The 22,073-nt window shown below is 48.8% G+C and overlaps 2 protein-coding genes across 2 annotated transcripts; one reads left to right on the forward strand and one right to left on the reverse strand.

The window, feature by feature from the left end:
* Positions 1–9,865: 9,865 nt before the first annotated feature.
* LOC118164579 (ras-like GTP-binding protein rhoA) lies at positions 9,866–13,640 on the reverse strand. The gene is made up of 3 exons (XM_035322193.1): positions 13,498–13,640; positions 12,236–12,876; positions 9,866–11,452 (listed from the first exon to the last, which is right to left on the reverse strand). Exon 2 carries the CDS (start codon positions 12,872–12,874, stop codon positions 12,281–12,283), a length of 594 nt encoding a protein of 197 aa, XP_035178084.1. The 5' UTR covers positions 12,875–12,876; positions 13,498–13,640; the 3' UTR covers positions 9,866–11,452; positions 12,236–12,280.
* Positions 13,641–18,876: 5,236 nt separating this feature from the next.
* Positions 18,877–21,237, forward strand: LOC118164580 (rho-related GTP-binding protein RhoB). Its single transcript, XM_035322194.1, has one exon. It carries the CDS (start codon positions 19,176–19,178, stop codon positions 19,764–19,766), a length of 591 nt encoding a protein of 196 aa, XP_035178085.1. The 5' UTR covers positions 18,877–19,175; the 3' UTR covers positions 19,767–21,237.
* The last annotated feature ends 836 nt before the right edge of the window (positions 21,238–22,073 follow it).

Consider the following 22,073-nt stretch of genomic DNA (forward strand, 5'->3'; position numbering starts at 1 on the left):
TTGCCTACGTAAAAAATGGACGTGGACAACACCTATGCGACAAAGATGTATGCCTGGAAGTTCTGAAATGCTAGAATAAAGGCTGAACCCAGATATTCAGCAGCAGGGGTGAACCCCAGAAGGAGGCATCTGCACAGTCCCATTGCTCCTGGTCCCTGGATCAGGCATTCGGACCTGCCCTGGGGGTGTCTCAAAGCACTGCTCCTGCTGTGCTCTGAGGAAATCTTGCTGAAGAGGAGACAGGAGGGTGAAATAATGCCAATACAGCCCCTGTCCCCTAGTTCAAGCAGCCTCATTTCCCTCTGACCCATGTTAAGCGTGTAGGGCCTGCAGGAAGCGTGCAGGTTTTCCCTCTGGCTGCAGGGCCGCTCCTGCAAGTCTCAGCCAGCCCAGCCACCGCTTTGGTGTCCTTGGGTGGACGCCAGCCACCAGGGACAGAGCTGGGCCCCTTGGGGAGAGCTGAAATGTGGGGACTGGGTGCTGCTGGGGGGTCCTGCTGGGCTCCCCACGTACCAGGCACAAAGGGGATGGGATTAGGGGAGTTGTTGTCCCTTTGTGGCTGCCTGCGCTCCAAGCCACAGCGATTTAAGGATCAGAAATGGTCCTTAAAAATCCCCCTCAGCCCTCTCCAGCTTCCCAGCGGGATGTCTCAAACCACTGTGCCCCAGCACCAAGCCTTCCTGCTCCTCCTGCCCAGCGCCTGCCTGCTTTTCCTCTCTCATTTAGTTTGCTTTGTGCAAAAACATCTTCCCTCAGATCTGCAATGCAAAAGACCCCTGAAGGAGGCTCCAAAACACTTTTCTCAGGAGGAGACCTGAGGTGGGGCTGAGGCAGGGGTCAGGTGGCTGCAGAGCTGTGGGAATGAACATACCCCACGGCACACGAGCGGGTGATGGGGAGGGAGGTGGGCAGCGTGTTCACTGCACAGCCTCGGGCTAAAAGCTCGGCGTCCTTAGGGCAGGCTCTGCTTTGGGACGGTGCAGAGCTGCAGAGCCCAAGCTGTGCGCAACCAGCCCACCGCCTCCAGCCAGCTGTGGGAGCGAGGGGCGTTGGTCTGGCAGCTGAGATGATTTTGCAGAAGGAATAGGCTCCGGCAGATGGCAGTGGCAGACATCTGATGAAGTCCTCGGCAGCATCAGCCTCTCCCCGTGCCTGCAGCAGGCAGCAAAGCAGGACAAACAGCAAAGCCGTGCTCAGCCCTGCAGGAAGGCCCAGGGAGGAACTGTCTCCATGCCTGTTGTTTCATCCCCCAGAACCCTCTCTGGGCTACCACGGTACAGTTCAGCAGGTGTTAGCCCCAGGGCTTTCTGGCTCAGAGCAGCAGCAGTTAGGAAGGAGGGCAGTTTACCAGCCTTAAATCAGTAGGAATTCCTCTCAAGTTGGGCGAACTCATGGAAATGGAATTATCCATGCCCTCAAAATACAAGCGTTCCCCTGCCACGCTGGAAATCCAAATGAAATGCTTTGGTGCAGGATGCTTCCCCCGAGGTTCTCTGCTTTTGTAGCATGCTCTGCCAAGGCAGCTCTGTGCCTCGCCTTGAGGTGGAGCTGAGCAGCCGAGGGTGGAGAGGAGCTGACTTTTTCATGCCACTGTCCTGACGGCAGACCACACGGGGGATAGTGGCTGAGGATCAGTTAGATGTAAATTTTCTGTAGCTGGTGCTCTAGCTGGAGACTGGCGGCGTTTGTTTGGTTTGTCTGTGGTTCACAGCACGGAGAAGCGGTGGCTGTGAGATGGGGTGTGCATTTTTCGAGGTGCTGCACGTATGCAGAAGCACTCTCAAAAATAACTCCTTTTGCCAGAGACCATCCGAGTGTAGCTGTGCAGTGCAATTCCTGCACTGTGCAGAGGGAGCCTGGCTATATTTTCAGTTTAAGGTTTATTTAAGGTTTATGTCCTGTAGCCCTGATTCCTGTGCAAGTCGACAGCACAGCCCATGCATGATGCATGGTTCCTCCAGCAGCATTTTCTTAGAAGGTGCTGGCAAATGAAGGTGGTTCCCTTTCCAGCTGTCCCTTGAACAGGGCAGCAGGGAGCTGGAGCTGCCAGCCCCCAGCACGGCAGGTCCACAAGGATGCATCTCCTTCCCCTGCCTCTCCAGGAGGCAGTACCTGGACCCCTGCTCTTCACGATCCAGCAGCCTCACAGGTGTCTCACATTGGTACACCTTCAAGTAGGGATGGGGATATGTAATCCATACCGTAAAGCTTGCAGAGCAAAGGAGACATGTAAAAGCAATATACTTGTTGTCTTTTGTAAGAGGACACGGAAAAGAAAGCACAGAAAGAGCAAAAACTTTGGTTGTCTGCTCTGAAAATGTTCTTGGCAGATGTAGTAAGCTGGCCATGAATGCATTCGCTATAGCTAATTAATTCACTACAAGTACCGTGAATGTTAGCAGGTTACCTCGACCTGCTAATGGTGCTGTTTCTTTGTTACTACTCCGAGCAGTGAATTCTCCAGGGTTACAGTGCATTATGTGGCTTTTCTCCAGCCCTGGGATGCAGGCTGTCCCCTGGGGTGCTGAGCATCCTTTCCATGGCAGGCTCTGTGCTGTGCAGGGCCACGTGCCAGATTCTGTGCGGGCAGCTTCAGCTTGGACTTTGCTTCCTTCCTGGGGTTTGCCTGGTGGTGAACACGCAGCCTGAGGAAACCAGGAGAAGGAGGGGGAAATGAGAACAGGGTGAACCTGGGAGAGCTCCTGGGACAGAAAGGCTGCAGATGGAAGAGCCAGAAGTCTGTCGGAGCTGGGACCATGTTGCAACCTGCATTGCCATCAGCTAGGGGGGCTCCCTATAGAAGGAGGAAAAGGGTATGGTGAAAACCAAGGCAAAGGGGTGGAGAAAACACCCTGGTGCTGCATTATCCCTGGCTGAGGAGAAGAGGAGGAACAGCCACAACCACGGGTACCACCAGAAACCCTAACCTGATGTGAGGTCCACCCCACTTTAATCACAAGGGGCAGGATGGGGGGAGCTGGCTCCAGCCTGCTGTCCTGCCAGAGACTGTGAAATGGGATCCAGCTGCGTCCTCCAAATGCCCTCCTTCAGAAGGAGTTTTCCCAGGTCCTGCTGTTGGGGTTTCTCTGGTGGTGTGTGGCTGCTCGTTTTCCCTCCAGCTCCTGGCCATCAGCATATTGTGGGATGCTCTAAAGAGTCTGGAGCCCCGCTGCATTTACCTAAACTGCTCCTTCACAGCACACAGAAAGCAGAGCAGGGAGCCGAGGGTGGAACCTGGGTTCCTTTTGGGCTCCCTGCCCCGTGCCAGAAATTATTATGAAATGTTGACTGCAGTGAAAGAGCGCTGCATGCAGAGCTGAAGCAGCAGTCCGCATGGCCCGGCGCTTCAAATCCATCGCCTCAATATTTTTCCAGCTGCCAAAATGTGTTTGTTTCTCCCAGGCAGGCATTCGGCAGCAGTTAGAGGAACCCGAGGGGCCCTTGAAACTTGGGCCCATCTGTGGGAGACCGGCGATGCACACGAAGCCCTCTGTCCTCACAGGCTCCCCAGAGCACCTGCGGCTGCTGCATCCTGCTTTTCCAGACATCTCCCAGCAAGAGCACTGGGTGGGTTGCACGTATCCAAATATCAGCGCTGTGTCATCGTGTATGTTTATTCAGCGCGTTCAGATTTTCATACATTAGTGCAACAGGGAAATTCAGCAGGAATTCACTCGGGGAAAAAGAAATGTTGCCTGGGACTCTGAGACTGAGGAATTTAAATCAAAATCTCTTTCAATAAATGCAACCCATTAAGAGTCTCTTGATTGTCAATTTGAATATTTCAATTTAAAATGCTACTTAGAAAGAGTAAATAAAATATTCTTCACTTCTGCAAATTAAATTTATCTGCAGTTAAAGTCCATTGAGAGCTACCCCACGGGTGAATTTGCCCTACATCTCATTTCTGCCCTGGGGTGTTTTCACAGCAGTCTGAGTCATCCAAAGCTCCCAAGCTGAATTAATTCCTGCCGCTTTCTGAATCTCACAGATGATATCCTACAGACAAAGCCACGTCTGTGATTCAGAGAAGTGCTGATTAATACTGAGCAGGAACGAGCCGGGCACCTCTGTTTGTTCCTGGCCGTCTCCAGCCAGCTCTCAGGAGCCGCTGTGGCTTTCTGAGACCACAAGAGCTTCCAGACGGGGCTGGGGAGAGGCAGAGACCCAACAGAAGAGACGTGGAAGCCATAAGTGGTGGCAGAAGGGTCGGTTCCTCACCTCAGGAGCCAGCCCCAGCCCCACAGCTGCCAGCACTCAGCACGCCCTGACCAGCAGTACTGCTCTCCAAGGCATCCCCAGGTCCTCAAACACGGCTGCTCCTCCTGCAAACCCAGCCACGTTCCTTGCTCATGCATGTGGCCATGGTGTGTTACCAAGCTTCATCCCTGCCGAGGACTCCATGGGTTTGGCTCCAGCCTCTGCAGCCCACCCTTACCCTGCAGGGAAGGTTTCTGCTTTGTGCTTTGCCTGCTGGTGATGCACTGAGCTTGGTTAGGAGGTTGGAGACCCAGGCCCTGCCTCCAGACATCTTCCAGCCACTGCTGCAGCAAAGCTGGTGAAGGAGAACCTGCTGGACCAGGCATTGCACAGACAGGAACCGTGGGAGCACCCCCAGCACTCGGGGGAAGCCCCATGTGGCAACACCAGGTCCTCGCAGCCAGCGAGCTGTGCCTCGGGGTTTCTCACATCCTCTGTGTGCTTGCGGGGCATCGAGGAGCTGCAGGCAGCAGTGGGGACGCCCCAGGCAGGTGGATTTTTTCAGCGTTTTTGACTGGAAGCATTTCACACGGGGCACGGAGCAAGTCCAGCCGTGCTGGGGCTTGGCAGCCACGCAGCAGGTGCCTGGGCAGCTCCCCGCGGCGGGACGGCTCTCCGGTTGTGCTGTGGCACAGAGGCAGATGGCGCCTTCAAGAAGATTAACAGCACCGAACCCGGTTTGCCAAGAGCCTATTGATTTTCCAGAAGGGTAACAAATTTTCTCCTTATGTACCAGCAAAGAGCCTGACATAATTTGCTGTATAGCGGGAGGGAAATCGGCTTTCAGTGTGATTTAGGGAGGGCTGTGCTGCATCCAGACACATAGCAAGATGATCCTTCTCAAGTGCTGTTACACACTGCCTTAATATTTAATTAGAAATAAATAACAGTTATGTTCAGTGCTAATTTGTAGCTGAGTTAGAGGGCAGGCCGAATGCCAGGATCAGGTCCTGCACTGGGTGGAAGGCTTCCCAGAGAGTCACAGCGAGGAGGGAACGGCCCTGGGCTCTTCCTCTGCCTGGGGGTCCCTGAGATCAGGTGTCTCGGCATGCGGAGAAGCGAAAGAGAGAAGTGGTGCCGGTGCTGAATTAACCTATTTTCTCAACAGATTGAGAATCTGGGAGGATCTCTGGTTATCAGAATATACCAGACTTGATGGATTGATTTTTGCCTTAAAATATTTATGTTGTGGACAACCAGCAGTGCAGGACAGACATTAGCACCACCAGGAGCTCCTCCTTCTCCTCTGGGGAAGTTCAGCCCCTTGTGATAGGTGCTGGACAAACACCTAACCAAAAGATGATGCTGAGTTTGCAATCTCATCTCTTGATCCATAGAATCCTGAGGTGGAAGTGACCCATAAGGATCGAGTCCAACTCCTCTCTCTTCACAGGACCACCCAAAAATCAGACCATGGATCTAAGAACGTTGTCCAAAGGCATCTTGAACTCTGGCAGGCTCAGTGCCATGACCACTGCCCTGGGGAGCCTGTCCCAGTGCCCAAACACCCTTTCAGTGCAGAACCTTTCCCTAACCCCCAGCCTGACCCTCCCCTGTCCCAGCTCCATGGCATTCCCTCGGGTCCTGTCGCTGTCCCCAGAGAGCAGAGCTCAGTGCCTGCCCCTCTGCTCTCCCTTGTCCACATGGATATCAACAAAGAAGCATGTCAAAAAAGTCTAAAATATGTTCCAGAACCAGAGAATCACAGAATGGCCGGGGTTGGCAGGGACCTCTGGAGGTCCCTGGGAATCTAGCTGTCAGGGTTGAAGCAGAGAAAACAAGTCTGGTTTCGAGATGCTGGTTGCCACTCATTCCTGAGCCCTTCATTTGGCCCTGGCTGTGTGCTCGTGGCCCTGCTCTGCCCATGACCCCCTTGTGGGCCTCGAGCTCTGGTTGTGCCCTTCCTTACCACACGGGGTGAAGGGAAACAAAAGTCTGAGCTGCCTCCCTCATGTTTCAGAGCACTGTCATCTGCTGGCAATTTAGTACCAGCGCAGCATATACCATATTAACAGCAGGTCACTGGAAACGAACCTGGACCCATTTGTCGTTTTTAATAGCAAAGCAGTGATTCTGTGCAACATTAATTTAAATTTGCCCTCCTGCAAAAAACTGGTGGGCAGAGAGCCTTCCAAAATGCATTTTTATGAGCTCTCTCTTCCACTTCTGTCTGTTGATAAATATTTATGTAGACTTTCCCTGCCAAAGGCCTTAAACGCGGCCACATTTCATTTCCTCCCTGGGAAAGCAGTGGCGAGGAGTGGTCGGCGATGGACCGGGCAGCGGCAGGCAAAACCCCAAAGCATCTCCCATGGTCACAAGGGAGTGTGACTGAACCCACAAACATGGGAAACAGAGGCACAGCATGGGGAGGAACCCCAATAACCTGTCAGAGACACGCACCCCCAGCCCAGCCCCTCCCTGAGGGAGCAGGGGCTGGGGGACACCCAGCACCATGAGGTAGAGAGAATGGTTACAGTCCTCTGGGACACGTGATGGGATGCAGAGGAGAGGCACGCTGGGGTCACACAGGACACTATGGGATATTTAGAGGGGGAAAGGGAGGGGCCCGTGTGGTTTGGGGAGGAACAAGGGTGGGAAAACAGAGCAGTGAGGGGATGAAAGGAGCCAGGCGCACATGAGGAGCTGGCTGACCGTGCCCCATGCCTGGTGAGCAGGGCCTGTCTTCTCACTGCGCTCTGTTTGCCTGGGTAAAGGACCTGACTTTGTGTGTGTGTACAGAGACCTGGGTGCCAGAAATCCAGGTCAGACCCCCTGTCACAGGGCCACATACCAGCGGTGCATGTGGAGAGAGTGGAGCATGTACATGGAGAGAGCCGGGTTCCCATGTGCTTTGCACCCTCCTTTGTGTGTGTTTGTGCCAGAGCTGGCTGGGGATGAGAGGATGCAGGGGCCAGCGACTGCACAGGTCAAGTGTCTTGGGCCAACTAGAGGGATCCACACCACACACACCTCTGTATAAGCACATATGTTTTCCATCATCAGGCTTTCACCCTGACCCCGAGAGCAGAACAGCAGTGCTGTTTTGTGTCTGTGTGTGCTGAGTGTTTCTGGCTGGCCGTGTATGTGTGTATGTATGTGCTGAGTAAGTGTGCCCGTGAGCTTGGGCCTGCTGGGCGAACACACTCGGCCTCGCTGCCCGCCAGGGCTGGGGCACGGAGCTGTGGCAGCCTCACCTCTGTTGGGCCGCTGGGCTCGGCAGGCTGTGACAATGATGTGTTCGCTTGGGTAAAGGTTGGGTTGAGCCGAGGACAGTCTCTGCAAAGACCCCGGAGCCTAAGGGAAAGGATTGAAAGGCAGAAAATTGCTCTTTCTAATGCCTCCTGGCTTGCAAACTCCCTCTCAAATTTGGATGTTGGCTGGCAGCTAAATCCCCCTCTGCACGGAGGAACCTTGTGACACGGCTTGGTTCAGGCACACCTGAGCTAACGAAGTTGCTCCTGATGGCATCGAGCTGCTCAGAAACCAGTCACTGGTGATTCATGATTCGGATGATCCTCTACCAGTCTGTCTCCTAAACAGGCACAGCCCAGGGGGTGTGCTGAGACAGTCACCCCCCAGAACAGTCTCACTCTGACATAGGCGGCAGCACGCATTTGGGAACAGAGCACAAGGTTCATGCTCCGCTCTGGCCAAGTTCTGTCTCCATCTCTCCACACTGTGCGATGCCAGATCAAACAGATATACCTGCAGCATAAACGGGTATGAGAGGCCTGAGAACAGCAGGACTGAAAAGCCCATGGCACCCTTGGTGTGATATTAAAAGATGAACACATTAGCAGCATGAAGGTAGTTTCAGGGATGCACATGTCCACTGGCAGAGATGAAGCTGAACAAGGAGGTTTTGAGGCCTTAGGGACACCTAAAATCTTGTTTTGGCAAATAATATTCCAGTCCTTCTGCCTTTTCATATGCTCCTCTGAGCTGCTGTGGAGGAACACCATGATCCAACCCCTTATTTCCATCAAAACATATTAACAAATTACAGGCTCTTGTATCAGTTTGTGATTCTGTGAGTGTTTGCAGAGAAACACTTGAAGCTGATGAATTATTTAAAACAGATGCAGTACATCTCAGAAAATGAATTTGATTAAGTGGAAAGATATTATGAGGAAAACTAAGACAAAAGACTAAGAGAATGTATTTTCAGAAAATATAGCATGCTTCCTGGTTCATTATAAATTTGAGCAAATAGATGAATTAGCAGGTAGACTGATAGATTGGCTACTCAAAGACATAATATTTACACAGGAAATTAATATAAAATAGAGAATGATCTTGCTAAGCAAGACATATTACCCTCCTTCCAGCCCATTCCCAAAGCAGGCAGTGAGCAGCCTGCAAACTGGAAATAACAGATGGGTTTTTATTATTTCAGACTTCTCTTTCCACAGCCCTGTACTGTGCACAGCACAGGTATGTTTTTGACTATTGATGTGTCACTTTGTAGATCATACTGAAGCGTAGAGGTTCTGCCCGAATCACCATGCAAAAGACCGTCTAGATTGTTATGGCTCGCGTGGCTCATCACAATATGCAGAGATCTATTCAGAGAGGTCAGGCCCTTGATCAGACCAGATATAGAAAAAAGTTCGGGGACTGAGTTTCCCTTAACCATGTCTGTTTTTTACAACAAAGTCAGATTGTCTACAAACCTTGTCTTGACCACTTTCTTAGAAGCTACTACAACACTATCACATGAAATACAAACTATCTTTGCACCGAAAATGGAAAGTTGCTCTCACATATCACTTTAATATGCCTTAATATTGCTATGTACTGATTTCCTTCCTTCCTTCCTTCCTTCCTTCCTTCCTTCCTTCCTTCCTTCCTTCCTTCCTTCCTTCCTTCCTTCCTTCCTTCCTTCCTTCCTTCCTTCCTCCCTCCCTCCCTCCCTCCCTCCCTCCTTTCTTTTTTTCTTCTGAAAGACATACTTATTTGTATTATTGCTTCACTGGCATCACAAATAGCCATGTGGAATGATACATGAATGTCCAGTTGATTTCCATCATCTCTTCCACAGTATTTATTTCTTTTGCTTTTTATTTTCCCTAACAAAAGTAATAATTAATATTTATTTATTTAAATCAACAAAAGTAGAAAAAATGCTTAATAAAGTAATTTGTGTTTTCCCCTCTCCCCTCTATCTCCTCTCCCCTCCTAGCTAACCTCATCTAGAGGGTTTCTGTGTGCTGCAGGCTGCAGAGGCTCCTGAAAGCACAATCTTAAAAGGGAAAGATGAACGAGCACCCGTGGAGCTCCGTGCTGCCAAGGGGGGACTGCTTCTTTTCAGGCATGTTGCAGTGTGCACATGCAGAGTCTCTTCTGTAATGAACTATTAGGTCTGTGGGTTTCTCGTGGGAGCCTGACGTGCTAAATTATGGACAGATGATCAGTGGGTTTTTTGAACAGCCATGTAGTAATCTGCTCTTGCAAAAGTGCTCTGTGACATGTAAAAAGGAAAAGCAGTTGCATTTTTGACAAAAGTGGCAAAAAGGTTTATACTGCTTTAGCAAAAGGATGATGAAAAAACGCCCCCAGATTTCTCTTTTTCAGTTGCTGAGGTGGATGCAGTGAAAAAAAAAAAAAAAAAAAAAAAAAGCCAACTTTTTATTTCACATAAAAACAATAAAAAAGTTAACGCTTAGAAATAGATACTAAGCCCACTGTAACAGCAGTTTAATTCAGAGATACACACAATGAATACTAGGAGTGAAACCAGCTACCTTTATCTTGAACAAAGCTCCCTTCTGGAGAAGAACACTTGTTTGCTTAGGTTGAAACCAGATGCCAGCCAATATCCTGACCAGTATCCTACTCAGCAACAGGCAGTGTAAGCTCAGATTGACCAAAGAGGTCTGTGCTTTCCCAGCAGTGGGAGCAGGCAGCGCCTAGCATCTTCACAAAACTGTATCTCTCCAGTTCAATACCCCACATCAGAGGCACCTGAGACACCTGTGTTCTTTAACCTATCTGCAGTCTAATCCTGCCCACCCACGCATGCACATATAAAATGGAAATAGCAATTCAAACCTATCTACATAAATGCAGCTCTTTGAAACGCACTAATGTATGTTATTACCTGAATCTGGAGAGCACTTATGCACAGCACACGCATCCAAGGAGGAAGGGGAGAACAGTTTTAAGATTTGGGTACGATATCAGGCTGCATAGAGGGGATTGTTGCAGAGAGGGGAAGACATTGAGGTGAAAAATTGTCTCTGGAGGAAAACGAGAAAGGGCAAGGAAAAAGAGTAAAGGAAAAACAGAACTCCATGAAGTAGATGGTTCACAGTTACTTCAGGCAGTTTAAGTTTCTCAGTTTCAAAAATAACACTCACTTATCACCAAGAGATGGGTTGGTAATTCATGCTGAAAAGTGCGCTGAGATTCTTAGAATAAAGGTACTTTTGGAAATGTAAAGTATCATCCTTGAAACATTTATGATTATGCCACACTGGGATTTTGAACGTCGAACGTACTCCTAAAAAGTAGCAGCAACCCATCCAATAATACTTGGCCAACCCTACACTATAACCATGACACCATCAGTAGAAAAATCTTTGTGGGAAGAAAGGGTAAGGAAAAATATATTAATCGTGTATTTTACTAGGTCTCTCACCTGGGAAAGCTAGTTTTCTAAGCGTACAGCTGCTGGTGGCATGATCAGCTTTGAAATTTGTGTTTACTCATTTTATTTCCCCTTGGGAAACTGTAGACAAGCTGCTAGAGTGATGAAACCACCACTAGGTAAGTCAGTAAAAGAAAGTGTTAGACTTCACGTCCTCCTAGTTCGTGACAGTTATGCTCAGTTAGTCCTGCCCCTTTATTTCAGGATCAGGAGTTTACCTTAGGACTTTTTTTCTGTCCATTTACTGGGTTATAGCACGTCTTCAAATCCTGAATTATTTACCATCTCCCAGACTTGCACTTTTAATGTCATGCCGCAATTCAGTTAGATCCTTGGGCTGGCAGCAATCAGTGCTCTGGAGAAGGGAAGAGTGTGGAGATGCAACCAAAGTCTTTCTATTTCACTCCATCTCTGCGCTTCTCTTAGATCCTCTGTTTAGGTTGACAGCATGTCTTAGACTCTTTCCAGACTGTGGATGACTTGCGAAGTGGAGTGTGGTTGTTGGCATTCCCCTTACTTTGTGAATTCTGCCTGCAAGTGCTAGGAAAAAATAGGAAGATGTAAGATACATTCGAGCCAGAGAGACAAAGAAGTTTAGAAACTGAAGTCTGGTCTTTTTACCTCTCTCACACTAAGATAAGAATTCCAGGGCCAGGCTGTTTTATCCCAATTTATTTACGCATGCCTGAAGAAGAGGTAAAGAGCACTTCCTTCATCGCACCCTATACTATATATACGTTGCATCCCTAATGCGTTTATGGAACCAAGCCCAAGTCAGCTCTACGAATGAATCCTAGAGAAAGTCAGACCTGTTCTGCCAGTAAGAAACTCGCTGCTATTAGTAGGGCAGACTACGGGATACGTGTGTGTGTGTCTGTGCGTGTCTGTGTGGTGACTCCCTTCCCTAAGGACATCCTTCAAGGAAGTCTATGAAGGGAGTGAACACCAGTAAACCTTGTCAGCAGGGCTGCTTGCCACTGAGCCGTGCTGCCAGGAAGCTGGGATTAGATCCACTGAACTCCATGTTCTCGTGATTGTCTCAGCATTGCCGTTTTAGGTTCCTGTCCTACGTCTGTCTCTCTCCCTTGACTAAAACACCTCTGTGGAGATCTGTAGCTTGGGCATTTTTATTTCTGGTGCTCAGCTCAAACCTGGAATTGTGCTCTTCAGCCTGTTTTGGAAGGGGAGAAGGAACAAATACAACTTTTCAAGTGCGAGACTTTGCAGACTTTCTATCAATCACATAAGTGATTTTTTTTCTCCCTGTAGTGTAAAATCAACCCTTATAGCACCCACACAACAGCAACAAAGACATCTACTTACCCTTCCACATCATGAAATCTAACAACAAAATAATGCTTGCTCCTCTTACAAAATTTGGCAGGACCTACAGCGCTTCTTTCTCTTCCTTTTCTCATTTAATGCACATTGGCTAATAATCTCCAGGGCTGTATCGACACCTTCTTTTGTCTTGGCAGAACACTCCAGGTAAGCATATGCCCCAATCCTGGCTGCTAAAGCTTCTCCTTCTGTAGTGTTAATCAGCTCATTGCCTGAAGTAGCTAATTTCTTCCGAATACCTTCATCATCCCTTAGTTCTATCATGGTAGCCACCAGAATAATGGGAACCGTGGGGCAGAACAGTTTGATTTCTGGAACCCAAAAATCAAGGATGTTTTGCTGTGAGTCAGGCCTATCCACCGAGAAGCATATTAAAATAACGTTGGTGTCCTCATAGAACACTGAGCGGAGATTTTGATAACTGACTTCATCCTTCCCTGACACATCAAACAGAAATAGTTTCATTTCGTGTCCATCTACCTCTATGTCAGTGGCATAAGTGTCGAACAGGGTTGGCTCGTAGCAGCTGGGAAGCTGTTCATGACGCAGAGCGAAGAGGAGGCACGTCTTACCACAGCGGTCATCTCCGACTACAGTAAGCTTTCTCCTAACAGCAGCCATTCCTTGAAAATCAAGATGAAGTACAAAATGGATTATTCCTGTGCTGTTTTTTCTTCTTCGTTTTTCTTTTTAAAGCTTTTGTGAAAGGTAGAAGAGAAGAAATTCTGTTAGTTTGGGATTGTTTCCCTTATCTCCTTTTTTCTCTCCATATTCCAGTCTTACCCTTGCTCCCTGTTTTTTTTTTTTTTTTTTTTTTTTTTTTTTATCTTTTCATTTCTCTGGTATTATAATCTTCTGAAATTGTGAGTACCTTGCTTTCAACATTATTATACACCAAACTTGGGTGTAACCAAGATTCCTTCAGTGTCCTGTATTTCTGTTTTACCATCTTCAATGTTATTTATCGCCAGTGTTCAGTCCATAGTAGATTTAATTTTCTATACTGAATGCCTTAATTCTGTGAGTGAGATGGAGCATAAGCCACTGTACTGGACAACCATCCAGATTGCCTACGTTTTTCCCACCACTGTCTGCTAGTAGAATTCTACCAGTAGTGATAGCTATGCTGGATAAATCCATGCTGCTTTGGCTTATAGATCTGTTCTCATGTGGGAGTTAAGAAAGTGTTCTCTCTCTTCATATATTCACGGTCATTTTACATGAGATAGAAGTATTGGACTTACAGGATAGTAATTTCCAGCATCAGTCTTCTTCTCTTTCTTGAAGTTCAGTATGAGATTGGCTTCTTCTAATATCGTTGCTGCCTCAGCTTCCTTAGGTTACTGTTTCCATCTAGAGAGAACTTACCACCACTCTTCAAGGATTGTCACGATGAACACTGTACTTAAAGGGATAGGTTGATGTTTCTTAATATAGCCAGCCAATCTACAAAGAGAACCTCATGACATCATTGCTTTTTAAAGAGTCAACTTGCAGCAAAGTGGAAGTTACACAATTCTTTGACAGATCACAGCATGTTTGCTTCAGAAATTTCCTAATTCTTGTTGCAAAAGGCTCATCCTTAGTGAGTATTTCAGTACTGAGTGTGACAAATTTCTTTTGGAGGGGGTGGCGGGTGACTGTACTAGAGAGGAAAAGAGCAGTAGAGCTGTCAGCCAGACCCTCAAGACCCCCATTTTCAGATCTGCTAAGGCACCTCACAGAAATGAATTCCAGAGTCAAAGAATGGATGAGCTAGGAAGGGATCTCTGGAGATCATCTGGAGATACCCTTGCTCCAGCAGGGTCAACTAGAGCAGGCTGCTCAGGATTGTGACCAGTCAGGTTCTGAGTATCTCCAAGGAAGGAGACTCCACAAGCTCTCTGGGCAGTCATTTCCAGTGTTAGATCATCCTCAAAGTAGTGAAATAAAATCCAGGGCAGTCTAAAGGGAAAAAAACTATCCAGTGTAATGGATACTAACTATCTTGGACTCCAGAGGTGGAAACTGACCTCTCTGATATATTGTTGGCATGGGGAAAGTCATTTCTCCACTCTCTGTCTTGGTTTCCCTGGTAGACAAAGCCTGCAAGGTGTTTGCATCCACCAAAAACTGAGAACAAAGGTAACCAGAAGTGGATTACTGTGGTCTCTCTGCAGAGAGAACTGTTTGCAAAGGCATTGCTGGTGATGCAGACACTTAACTGCTTATGTACAGTTATGTGGTCAGCCTGTTTATTTCATGCAGCTACTGAAGGGTCCTTCAGCTCAGGGTTTTTAGGAACTTGTTTTCTTTAATTGGAGAGAGCTGGAGACCTGAAGGAAATTAGTTTTCTATGGTGGTTTAATTTTACTCTGGCAGACGGTATTTCTTGAGTCCTCTTCAAGTATAAGCCTGAATAAAATGGAAGGCATTGGATTCTGACTTGCTCCACTTATGTCCTAGAAGAACAATGTCAATGAGTCCTGTACAGCTCTTTAGGATCATAAAGGCATTTCTTGTTTGGGATGATGTTCTTTTACTTGTGCTGTACCTAACCTAAACGGAAATATGCAGGCCTTTTCCACCTTCTCTTTTTCTGCCTTGGCATTCCAGTCTCTAGGTGGATCGATCTGGCTTCTTGGCTGAGCGCACTGATCACCAAGGGATCTGGGAGTTGTAGAGTTGAAGATCTGAGAATTGAGAGTTGAGTCCCTTTTTGTCAGGGACATTGGAAAGCAGTGAGCCTGCTGTGACTTGCAACAAGTGGTCTGGCTCCTACCTAGATCAGAAACTCTTAACAGCTTAGAGATGGACACTAACTGTTTCTACCTTTTCACCAGTATCTTCTCAGAGCTTTTTGACACTAGACTGTAAACTGCTCATATTTAGCAAGTTCTTGCTTCCTTTAGAAGCTTCTTGTTTCCCTGAGAAGCTCTGCATGAGGACTGCAGGATGCTTGTTGCTAGCGTTACAGTGCAAGTCAGCGAGCAGGACTCGGTATGCCACTACTGGCACATATGGCTCCCGCAGCATGTTATGCCACAGCAGGCAATGTACTTACTTGCCTACTTAGTGACAAAAAGGAGAAAGATTACCTTCCCCACTGAGCTTTCACGCTTTTGGTGCAGATTTATGCTTGAACACAAATTATCCGAGTTACAGACATGCCCTTTAGAAAATCTGTTTAGCAAAGAGAACAGGGAGGAGGCACATAATCTGGAAACAATCTCCAGTAATTGACTGAAATTGTCTTCTTGACAACAAAAAAATACCAATTGGATTAAATCAACTTAAAAAATCCCAAAAGGCTGGGTTTTAATCTCAAAACCACCAGCAGAAGCAATGAAAGCAAAGAAGTGGTATCTTCTTTCTCCTCTTCATACTTTCTTCATCAATCTTACTGATGTACGTGGTGCAGCAGAACCAGTAAGTTCTCTGCTTAGAGACTGCACGTTTAGGGGTTATTAGAAGTGAAGTTTCAGCTAGCTGAAAGAAATACAGTTTCATATATGATGGAAATTTGATAAGGAAATACAAAAACTACAACACAGTTAGAAAATATGTGAGGTGTTTGCACTCCTTGGTGCCACAGCCATACTTGAATGCAGAATTGGTTCCTAAGGAGAGAAACAAACCACCTTATCCCAGAGCCTGTTTCCATTTTTTCTTCTCAGGTTTTCCATCTCTGCTCTCAGTCACCACCCCAAGAAGGAAGCCTAAGCACTTCCACAGGTTATTATCCACTGCACTCAGTCACAGGACTGCTGCAGTTCCTCCTTCTGCTGAACTCGCAGCACTGTAATGCTGGTCAGATTCACATTTTCTGTGATCTAAGCAGGAGGAAGAAAGGATTCCTGTGTACAATTCCTGATTGCTGCTGTTCTTGAAACTGGCTCATTTCATGCTTTCATGTACGGGCTGAAAAGAGGATGCTCCAGGGAAGAGAAACATGTATCTGGAAATATATAAATTAAGGCCTCCTCACTCCCATTTAGACAGCTCAGTGCATGTACCATATAGTGCTTCCTTCTGCTTCAGTGCAAAATCACATCAGGGGAACTGATGATATTTATGGGCTGAATACACTACAAGAGAAAAGTGGCATGTTGCATATTTACATTAAGTATGAAACCCAGGCCATCATCATGCCACAGGTAATAAAGTACAAAGGTATAAAAGGTGTTTAAATGTGAGATAACCACAACACCTTGAGGCCCTTGATGGAGCGTACATGAGAGCAATCTCAGGCTACGTGAGTCGCAGGACTAGGCCTGCGAGCATTTGAAACCCCACATCACGGAAATATATAGACTTTGCTGGAGTCCTTGCAAGGTGGGAGATGAAACATGCAGTATAACTGTGTTGAAGACTACAGATGCAAGACTTTGCTGGTGAGTGAGGCATTCATAGCTCAGGCCACCAGGGGCTGAGAGGTTAACGGTACTGGAGCTGTATTTGAACGGTTCAGTTGGAAGAGCCCCTGCTGTCAGTGTGACGTGGGTCAGCCGGACCTTTGCAGAACACATCCTAAGCATAGTTTGGAAGCTGGGATGAGCAGATGGTTTGGACAAGGCCCCCTGTCCTGAAGGCTACAGGAGTTAAAGGGTATGAGTGTGGGCTGCTCACCTTTGCTTTCTGCGCGCTGAGGCACACAGGTAATTGCTAGCAGCACTCTGGGTGAACAGCAGAGCGGTGTGCTGTGAAACGAACACGCTGCGTGTTTCCCTGCCTTTCACGGTGCAGCACGGAGGAGACGATCAACATAATTGCTCATTCGGGTGGCTCTTTCTTCTATTTAATGAAGCGTTTTTCTGATGAAAAGACAAAATCAAACAGGCACGAGTCTTCGTGCAAGCCAAAAGTCAAATAAAAACGAATTCAAACACATATTTAAGCAGCACCTATCACGAGCTGTAAAGCACTTGCTTGCCCCTTTTCCTGCAGTCTCAGAGGTGTGGGGCTTCCAGCTCCTGAGCCTAAGGAACAGGGCACCCAAGGCAGCAGGGCTGCCGCAAGGTGGCACTGAACTCCGACGAAAAAAACATCATCCGTTAGTGCTGAGGGAGAGCTTCAAGGAACTTAAAACCAGGAAAGATATTAAGACTTGCATTGTGCTGCAAATTGGCTCCGCTTGCCTGTCAAAGTGGTTCTACATGCTTGGGATATTTATAGGGAAAATAGCTATGAGCTGCTAATGATCCATCACGGGAAGGACATGCCAACGTGGAAAAAAGACTTCTACATCAGCGACTTCTTCGGGGTTCAGGAAGAATTTAAAATTGTGAGCAATGACAATAAAGGTAAAGGGACAATGCCAATCCAAAATTTAGCATGTTAGAATTTCAAAGGTGCTGGGGAACACTGATGACTGTGACTACACTTTCATAGGTTGTTTTTTTTTGTTCAAATGTTTGAATTTATTATGTTGACTTCATGTGAAAGATGCTGTACAAACTTAAGATCTAGGTACAAACCCATCCATCACCCAACAGAGATGTGTTCTTTTGAAAGGGAGAAATAGGAATTACAGGAAAAAAACAAACAAACAAACAAAAACCACTACAACACTCACGGAAGATGTAATTACATTACAGTGCCTAGGATTAAGTGAATCGTAAGCGAACCACATGCCTTATTAACGCACACTTCTGTAACTCTACTGAAAGTCACCTGTCAAGGAATGTGATATGCTCAACGGTGTATTTGGTCTTTAAGTGGGTAGTTTTAAATACAGCTTTTAATAACAGTTGTATTGTCTGGGTTTTGTTCTACTCACTAATGGCAGCTCTGGCTAGCAAGGGAAGGTCAGGTCTGGGAGTTAAGGTAAAAATCACCTGGGTGGAAAGCTTGCAGGGAAACGAGCTTCAGACAGCACCCCGCGAACAGCGATAGCTGTGACAGGGACAGAGCGAGCCTGTACCAGGAATTTCAGTGAGATTTTACAACGCAAGGCTACAGTAACGTGAGCTGCCTGTTATTGCCACGGGATGCAGCCCCAGCCTTTTTGTGTCCCTCAAGGGTCATTTATACTCTTAATTTTCCACATTCATTTTTTAATTTCTGGGACTTCCGATATCCGCCAGTGGAGACCAAAAGGGCATTTCGGTTCAAGCCTGCTGCTTCTCCTGGTTTATAACCCCTCAGCTCCCTTCTGCCCAAAGGCAGGAGAAGGACCCGAACGTGACCAATTTTTTCCTTTCAGGACAGGAAGCGGTCGGGTACCCAACCAAGCCCCAAATATTTAACCCCAAACAGCCTCCGTTCGGCTTTCCCCGGTTTTTACAGCTGGTGCCGGGGGCACGCCAGCATCCCCCGGGGGATTTTCCCTCAGGGAACCACCCTCGGGCCGGCTCCATGCTCTCCGTCCCCAGATCTCCCCTCACAGCCGACCCCGGCCCCTTAGAGCCGGCCCCTTAGAGCCGGCCCCTTAGAGCCGGCCCCTCTGCCCCTCAGCCCCGAGCCCGCCACCGCCACCGCCCCTCAGCCCCTCAGACCCGCTCCCCCCCCCGGCACCTCCCTACCCCGCCTCCCGCCCTCACAAGCCCAACCAATCGCGTCGCTCTCCGCCGGGGATGACCTCACTCTCTGCCTCCCCATTGGCTGGCTATATTAAGAAAGTCGCGAGCGCCTTTAAATAGCGGCACCGGGCCGCGGCTTGCGGCAGTTGGCGGCGAGCAGCGGTGCAGGTAGGAGCTCCGTAGCTCTGCTGTACGAGGCGGCTTCGGCGGCGTTTCCCCCGCCGGGAATTGAGCCCAGCCGGGTTGCACCGACTGTCCGTGCGTGCCCCCGCGGCGGGGGGTTGAGGAGGGCCTGCCTGCCCGCGCGGGCTCGTCTCGCCACGGTGTCCTGTGAGAAGCGAGAGGAAGCGGGAGGCGGCCGTGGGCAGGAGGGCGCTGCCATCGTCCTACTGCAGGGCAAGGCCAACTTGGCGAGCTTGGCCATGGCTGCCATCCGCAAGAAGCTGGTGGTGGTGGGGGACGGTGCCTGCGGCAAGACCTGCCTGCTCATCGTCTTCAGCAAGGATGAGTTCCCTGAGGTCTACGTGCCCACCGTCTTTGAGAACTACGTGGCTGACATCGAGGTGGACGGCAAGCAGGTGGAGCTGGCCCTGTGGGACACGGCTGGCCAGGAGGACTATGACCGCCTGCGCCCTCTCTCCTACCCAGACACCGATGTGATCCTCATGTGCTTCTCTGTGGACAGCCCGGACTCGCTGGAGAACATCCCAGAGAAGTGGGTGCCTGAGGTCAAGCACTTCTGCCCCAACGTCCCCATCATCCTGGTGGCCAACAAGAAAGACCTGCGCAATGATGAGCACGTGCGCAACGAGCTGGCCCGCATGAAGCAGGAGCCGGTGCGCACTGAGGATGGCCGCGCCATGGCCATTCGCATCCAGGCCTATGACTACCTGGAGTGCTCAGCCAAGACCAAGGAGGGTGTCCGGGAGGTCTTTGAGACAGCCACCCGGGCGGCCTTGCAGAAGCGCTACGGCACCCAGAACGGCTGCATCAACTGCTGCAAAGTGCTATAGGGAGCGGCTGGAGCATGGTGCTGGGCACAGTGCCTGGGTCACTTGTTGGTGGGTGGAGAGGAGCTGGGTTACACATGCACACAGCATCTGTCTGTTCCCTCTGCTGGGGGCTGGCGATGAATTGGGGTGGGGGTTAAGGGAGGGGGCCTGCTCCCTTAGCCTTGGCCAAAAAGGGTTGTGCTGGCTCAGCTGTGGGGACAGAGGGAGGGGGGTTGCATGCCCTGAGTTTTGGGAATTGGAGAGAAGCCTTCTCCTTTGCTGGCCCCTGTGAGGCCTGCGAGGTAATCGCTGACTCAATGACAAATGCTGGGACTGGACTGAGCAAACACTGCGCCTGGCTCTTCCCCGTTGCCCACCACCTGCTGCTCCCAGCCCCCAGATGGCCTCCTCTCTTTTGCAAGAGGAGAACAGTGGAGCTGAGATGCTTCAAGGGACTGGTGCCTCCTGCGTGCATGTGCCTCCCCTGAGGCAGGCTGGGGAAGGGCTGCGTCTCTTGGGCTGCCTGCGGCGTCCTCGCCTCCCCGGTGGGTGTTCTGACCTGCTGCAGAAGTTAGTGCCCTGAGGACCGGGGAGGGGAGGGTCATCCCGAGCAAAGCCTGTATATATCTTACTTTTTTTTCTGTCTTGTGCAAAACTGGGGTAGTGCAGGGGGTGCTTATTTAAAGTGAGGTGGGGAGGGGGTGCCCAGCTGGGACTTGTGTTGTGCAAAGGAACTTGCCCGAGGCGAGCTGGTGCCTGCTGGCAGCACGAGCCTCCAAATGTTTCCAGCTGTGAGCTGGAAAGTGAAGCTGGACTGCTCCGTCCTCCTTGCTGGACATCCTGCTCTCGATGGACAAGGCAGGATGAGCAAGGGGAGGGGGTCATATCGCCATATTATGATCTTGGTGCCTGCTCCTTCATTTAGTGTTGTCTTCTGCAGATACGTTGATTGGGATTTATTTAAGTTTCTTTTCAAAAGAAGTTACTTTGCACAACTTGGATTTTTTTTTTTTTGAATTAAACACTCAATGCACTTGTCATCTGCGTACAACACTGTAGCATTGGAAACACTCAGCAACCTCATCTGGGCCTTGTTTTTAAAATTGTGACTTCAACACAAGCGTAAATAAAACCACTGTATCTTTTTGCCTTGAAAAAATGGGTGAAAACACTGTTCCTTATGCATTGAGTACATCAGACTTTAATACTAAAGGGCAGTTTAAAGAATTTAGGTTTATTTAAAACTTATTTTCACAGGGTAGCAGACCTGGGTGAAAATAATCTTGCGTTTCTCTGGTTCAGAGAACAAATTTATCCATTTATGTTTGTTTACTTTTTCCCCTTCTTCCCTCAACAGTGGTACTGAGACTGTTTGTTTTTGTTTTTAATAAAATGACATGGCAAAAACTGAGATGTATATGATGTTTACATAAAATTATGAACTGTGTATGCAGTTTTTTTATGTAAAGTATTAAAAGATTCTATGCTGACATCTGAGGAAGCACTGTTGTGATTTACAGAGGCTGGAGGGGTTACAACACACCCCCATGGGGGTGAGCTGGACCGGAGTTTGCCCTATACCCACACCTGCTCCCCTTGGTACTTTCTCTTCTGGCTGAAATACATGTTGGGTGGTTTTTGGAGGGCTGATGGTGGTGTTTGCCTTCAGGGGAGCTGGGTTCTTAATTTCCACGGGTGGATGTGTGTGGGTGGTGGTTTATCCACCCTGGTTACTGCTCACCCCCAAGGTGGGCTGGGGGATGAGGCCGTGGCTGGGGTGAGGGCTTTGCTTGCAGCTTCAGGTACGGGCAAGACTTTGGCTTGCGCGGTGACGAAGCAGGCAGAGAACTGAAAATAGCAAGGCAATAAGAATTATTTTTCAGGATCAGAATTTAGATAAAAGCAGGCTATTCAGTGGCCTCCCCTCTGGACAGCACGGCCCCGCTCGCTGCAGCAGGGCTTGCGGACTGGCTCCACTTGCTGCAGAAGCCGAAGCCACAGAGCTAATTTCCCCATGGCCAGCCTCCTGAATTGCCAGGGCCCTGTAAAAAGCCTCGCTCCATGCGCTTGCCTCTCCTCTCACCCTGTGCTTCGGCCCCCACTGCCCTGCTTGTGCTGCTGCCTTCACTTGCAGCACCTGCGGCTTCTGGCCGGAGAGATGGCCTGGTGTGACGCTGTTGCAGAACAAAGCCTGTGCTCAAAGTGCTGATGTCTCTCTCTCTTTTTTATTTTATTTTATTTTTTATTTTTTAAAACCCCAGAAAAACTCCTTTAGTAACCTAAAAAAAATCTCAGGCCAGCTTAAATTTTTTCTCAATCTTCTTGCCT

The sequence above is a fragment of the Oxyura jamaicensis genome, chromosome 3 (genome assembly GCF_011077185.1).
Source record: "Oxyura jamaicensis isolate SHBP4307 breed ruddy duck chromosome 3, BPBGC_Ojam_1.0, whole genome shotgun sequence".
Lineage (NCBI taxonomy): Eukaryota > Metazoa > Chordata > Aves > Anseriformes > Anatidae > Oxyura > Oxyura jamaicensis.